General features: G+C 40.9%; 1 protein-coding gene across 1 annotated transcript in view; it reads right to left on the bottom strand.

Moving 5' to 3' along the window:
- Positions 1 to 198: 198 nt before the first annotated feature.
- Positions 199 to 4,213, bottom strand: part of LOC121963084 (vascular endothelial growth factor C-like) — a 9,862-nt gene continuing 5,847 nt past the window's right edge. Inside the window, exons 4-8 of the mRNA XM_042513452.1 lie at positions 3,864 to 4,107; positions 3,350 to 3,540; positions 1,646 to 1,776; positions 1,447 to 1,550; positions 199 to 356 (exon numbers count right to left, since the gene is read on the bottom strand). Coding sequence (XP_042369386.1) covers positions 199 to 356; positions 1,447 to 1,550; positions 1,646 to 1,776; positions 3,350 to 3,540; positions 3,864 to 4,107 — 828 coding nt within the window. The remainder of the gene's footprint in view (positions 357 to 1,446; positions 1,551 to 1,645; positions 1,777 to 3,349; positions 3,541 to 3,863; positions 4,108 to 4,213) is intronic.

Raw genomic sequence — 4,213 nt, 5'->3', positions numbered from 1 at the left:
AAAATTTCCTTCAAAGTCATGCAAATTTATTGATGAAACCCTGAGTGTGAAAACACGGGTAGCACCTGCAGAAAAAAGAGGGGCATGTTTGGCATTTATATTGTTCTGTACGTTAAGACTCAAAATCCCGGTCTTCCACTTGTCATTGTTGGGTTTTAATGTTTTATTGTAGGCTTAAGGTTTTATTGTAAAATATTTTCAGTGACTGAAACCCTCCTTACAGGTGTTGTGGTCCAGTTTCCAGCCTGGATCGCAGCTGTCCTCAGTGAGTCCATTTCGACAAACACACTCGCAGGTGGATTCGTGCAGAACCCTGTTGGGCCCGCAGAGAGCCAGCAGACCTGAGTCCAGCGCCTCTGGAAGCCACATGGAAAACAGTAAGAAAAGGTATTTAGTTGTTTTTCCAGATTTATTTTCTCTTTCTGCAGCAACATCACTTATAGATTTCAATCAGCTATCTCTGATCATTCCGATTCTTTCCCATAACTTTCTATTTTCAGTCTGTCAGTGTGATAAGTGAAATTTGTATATTATTAGAAGAAGTAGCTGGAAATGGAAGGCGCCCGAGTTCACTACATGATTGTACAAGTGAAATGCCACAAAGACACTTTTGCTTCTCATGTTACAGTTGAGTAAGCATTCCCTAGGGGAAAAGTCGTTTCAGATCATTTCATTTGCTGCCAACGCATCATCATCATCATCATCATCATCACCACCATCATCAACTGGCTGTGGTGGTGGAGTTTTTGAACACATTTTTTCCTGAAAAATGGCTCACATCCCGAAACCTGCTCAATGCGGGTTTAAGGTGTAACCACATTTTGGATGACTTTGCATTCTTGCTGAGAACTAGGAGTTCTTTTGACAAGTTACAAGGCAACAAGTTCACGAAATCTACTTAAAAAAAACAAAACACATTCAGGTATTAGAGCACATTTTATGTAAAGGCACTTTCTGTTATTGTTTGCTTGCCACTGAAAGTGAATGCTTGAAGGAATTTGTTCAAATTTAGCACAACATCCACTAAAAATTCTCGATAAGTTAAAGTTATAGGCATCTGTATATAACAACATTTTCACTAGAACCTTACAGTTTAAAAATACATGCAAACTCTTTCCCAGGTGTAAATTTAGCTGCCCATGACTTCAAATCATCAAGATTTTCATTTTTGGATCCTTCTTTGGAAAGTAGTGACTGGGTAAATGAGAGAAGGATTATACTGTGCCAGTTGTTTATAAACTAATGTTTTAATATAGTTTTGCTGTTTTTTAACGTGAACCCCTATGACTTGAATTTGTGAAGAATCGTCGCATTTTTTGGATTCTCCGTTCACCATGAAGGCATGCAGGAAAAACAAATTTGTGTAATGATATACAAATAATCATTCTTTGGGTGAATTATTCCTTTAAGTGAATAATTTGACCAAAATGACTCATGCACGCTCACCTGTCTCTCTCTCAGAGTAGTTAATGGCGTCTGTGGAGATGCACACACAGTTTACTGGATCCCATAATGCCCCGGAGGCGCAGGGAACTTCGGGTGGGGAGCACCTGCACAGATGCAAGATTTATAAATGCATGGATACAGGACGAATGACTCAGAAATGTTTGTAAATACACAGACGTGACTCCTCACTCTTACTCACAGGTGATCTGTCGCAGCTCGTCTGATGATGGAGTGGAGCGGCCGCTTGGAGAGGCATTCGCACGAAGTGTGGTTGACGAAGGTTACCATGACAACGGTTCGGTCCATCCTGGGCGGGGACAGTTCCATCAACTGGGAGGAGGAAAGATGGAGGTTAGAAGTGTGTGTGGGTATGTGTGTGCATGTGTGTTTGTACTTTTACTTGCTACATAATGAGGACTGTAACAGGTAACCAGCAGAGTGAGGACATTTCTGGAAAGTGAGGACATTTTGGCGAGTCTTTTCTTCTTCACAAGACTGTTTAAGCATTAGGACTTTGGGAAAATTCAGGTCACAATTCGGTGAGTGTAAATTAAACTTTTTTTGTGATAGCTGAAGGGTAACTTCACTACTTTAGATGCTATTTTCTCATGTTTTTTGTCTAAGTGACTAAGGGAATAACAATTGAGTGAAAATGAAAAATGAAAATGAAAAATGAAAATTTGTGAAATCATCTGCAATTTAACCATTTGGATCAATTATGCAATTTAGGTACATTAAAAGCCACTGACAGGCTCAGATTTTCATAAAAGTGTCTAATGATGTTATGGTTAGGATCTCTACAGAAATAGACCTTTTTGTTAAAGACTAAGACCCTTTTTGTTAAACCAGAAACAGCTTCAAAATCACTGCGGCCAAACCTACCAGACTGCGTATAAATAAACAGCAATTTTAGTGTGTATAAAGCCAGCATACTTTCACATCTACTTGGGTAAATTAAGGGTTTATTTTAACTGAACTGGAGTTTGCGATTGTGGGAACAGTGGAAAGATGTTCCAAGATGGTTTTTGTTCTTTTATTTTTTTTCATATGACTTTGAATGAAATGTGTTTTATGATGATAAAATAACAGTTTTTTTGAATGGAGTCTGGTGGGATTGACAGCAGTGATTTCAGGGCTGTCTCTGGTTCAACACAAAGGATCAGACTCGACAACAAAAAGGTCTGTATCTGAAGGGATCCTTTCCATAATGTCAAATAACAATCTGAGGCTGCCAGTGGCAAAAAACTGGCACTTTCAGTGGACGTAAAGTGATCATGTACAATTGCCCTGACTGTTAACGTTGCGGCCTTTTTCGCAGCTGCCGGCTGCGGCATTCTCAGTCAATACTGGACCAGTTTCAAAAATGGTTGTCTCTATGAGACACTTAGACAAAAAAACCCCAGAAGAACATGGGGAAAAAAGGCTGATGTTACCCTTTAAGGTTTGGGTGAGCGGCCTGGGAATGCTTTGTCAGTGATGGTAGAAGTACAAGAGAGACACAAAACTGTGTGTGTGTACTCTAGATTATGTAAGAACTTTTTTTCCTTAGTCTTTTGTTCTGCTGCCGTCGTCACTGTATTACTGGTTATGATGTTCTGAGATTGATGTAATGATTGCAAGATTGTGCAACTGTGCGTGACTGTGTGTTGTATTAACTTGATGTCCAGTTGTAGCCAAAGGGCGTCCCACCGCAGTAGGGCGGGTTGTGATACACATCAGCTCGTTACACAACTGAGTGGATCAGTTTCTGTCCTCTTTTCTGAGGCAGTTCGAGGTGTGAGAGCACAAAATACCAACACCATCGTGTAATGTGAGTGAGCATTGATTAGTTTTAGTTCTAAAAAGTGTCAGATGTGGAAATAAACACTTCAGATTCAAGAACGACTCTAGCTGCACCACTTACTGTCTTGTTGACAAGCGCGTGACTCGTGTTGGTGCAGTAAAGGGCCTCGTTGGTGCAGCAGCCGCCGCACCGATGCAGCGCCACACAGCGAGGGAGGTAGAATTGACTGGTGGATTCTGGGTTTTCTTTGGCGACCTCAACACACACTTCTCTGGGCTGGCACGAGGTCCGCTGGATCTCCTCTAAGATGACTGAAAACACATGTGTTTGAGTCACTGAATCGGAATACAAGAGAGCTTTTGGGTCTGAATTTATCTGTTTTTAGAGGTTTTGGAGTGATAGCAGGAAATAATCGATAATGTGTCTAATTTTCATTTTACGTTAGTCTTTCCAACGTGGCATTTGTTGTATTTATCAACTAAATCGGTGTCCAGTCCTATTAAATCTTTCTGGCACTGAGACTTTGATAAAGAGATCATTACAAGGCCTGAATGTAATTATTTTTTATCCAAATTCCGGCAATCAAAACTACATTTACTGTACTGCACTTTTTGGCAAGTTTTTCAGTGTTTACCTCCCAGAGTCCCATCCACTTTGAAAAGCGCCTCCTCCCGCGGCTGACCCCACAGATCCTCATCCTCAGAGTGGACCAAAGGGCTCGCTGAGGAGGTGGAAAAAGAGGGAGCGGAGGAGGCGTGCCATGACTTTTTTCTCAGGCAGTGCTGAAGTAAATTATATTCTGGGTACAGAAGCTGTAGCAGCTGATCCACACTCGTCACTGACTCCAAACTGGGCTGGTTATCTGGTAACACTGGAGCCTGGAGGACAGACAGACCTAAAGTATTACTATTATGATTGTATGGTTGTTGGTTATCTGAACTTAAAAAGCTTTTATAACTTTTCTGTTATTTGCCTTTACCCACT

This window comes from Plectropomus leopardus, chromosome 24 (genome assembly GCF_008729295.1).
Source record: "Plectropomus leopardus isolate mb chromosome 24, YSFRI_Pleo_2.0, whole genome shotgun sequence".
In the NCBI taxonomy this organism is placed as follows: Eukaryota; Metazoa; Chordata; class Actinopteri; order Perciformes; family Serranidae; genus Plectropomus; species Plectropomus leopardus.
This window is presented reverse-complemented; position numbering and strand designations above follow the sequence as displayed.